At 65.3% G+C, this 1,139-nt stretch overlaps 1 protein-coding gene across 1 annotated transcript; it reads left to right on the forward strand.

Annotated features, from left to right (window-relative positions):
* Positions 1-24: 24 nt before the first annotated feature.
* On the forward strand, positions 25-234 carry EMIHUDRAFT_60629 (hypothetical protein; the record flags this gene model as incomplete). Its single annotated transcript, XM_005756020.1, has 1 exon — positions 25-234. A coding segment is annotated over one exon (210 nt), but the record flags the coding sequence as incomplete, so codon positions are not given.
* Positions 235-1,139: the final 905 nt, after the last annotated feature.

Raw genomic sequence — 1,139 nt, forward strand, 5'->3', positions numbered from 1 at the left:
GCCGGGCAGCGCCAGCTCATCTGTCTGGCGCGCGCGATTCTGCGCGGCGCCAAGGTGCTCGTCTGCGACGAGGCGACCTCGTCCATCGACGCAGAGACAGACGGCGTCGTTCAAGGCGTGCTTCGCGAGCGGCGCGCGACGATGCTCGTCATCGCCCATCGCCTCGAGACGATCCTCGACTCGGACCGCGTGCTGCTCATGGACGCGGGCGCCGTCGCCGAGGAGGGGCCGCCAGCAGAACTCGCGGCGAGGGTGGGCGGCAGCTTTGCCGCGCTGCTGGCGTCGAGGGGAGAGGGGATCCCCGGCCGAGGGTGACGGTGCCGGTGTGTGTAATAACGTAGCTTGAAATAAATAAATAAATAAAACGGGCACGCCAAACGAGGGGTGGGAGAGGGACAGGGTCCCCACCTGCACGAGCAGGATCTTGGAAGGACGATCAGGGACACAGGGGAACGGGAGCGGGGAGCGCATCGCGACACGGAGGGGGGCTGGGCAGGGTTCACCCACACGACAGGGTCCCAGGGATTCCTCTCTCGTATAGGACAGGTTGCACCCGGCGGCACGGGGGCAGGCGCGGGCCTCCTACTGGTTGCGCTCTCCTAGTTCTCCTGCTCCTGACAAGGGACAGCGACAGGCTCGCAGCACGGTGGACTCCCTATTCCACTGGCGATCTCTCTCGACTAGCGACCTTCCTCCGGCTTCTCACCAGCAGTCTCTCACTACCACGGGCACACTGACAGAGGCGGCCAAAAGGCTCACGTGGGTGGCAGGGCGGTGATAGGAGTCTCCCACTCTGTGGGCTTCGCTAGAGGTGCGGCCCCTGCGCGTGTCCTCGCCCTTGCGTGTGTGTGTGTGTGTGTGTGTGTGTGTGTGTGTGTGTGTGTGTGTGTGTGTGTGTGTGTGTGTGTGTGTGTGTGTGTGTGTGTGTGTGTGTGTGTGTGTGTGTGTGTGTGTGTCTGCGGGCGCTGTGCGAGCCGCCCTGAACGACCACAATGTTGAGCGCGCTCGAGCACCGAAGCACCGCGAGCGCCGGCGAGCACCACCGCCCCGCGCCTTGGCGTGGGTCGGTAGTACACGATGCGGCGCCCAGCAGCTCTATCATGCGTCGCACCCGCAGTGGCCGAGCCGACCGCCGCTCG

Source organism: Emiliania huxleyi (genome assembly GCF_000372725.1).
Source record: "Emiliania huxleyi CCMP1516 unplaced genomic scaffold EMIHUscaffold_9965, whole genome shotgun sequence".
NCBI lineage: Eukaryota > Haptophyta > Isochrysidales > Noelaerhabdaceae > Emiliania > Emiliania huxleyi.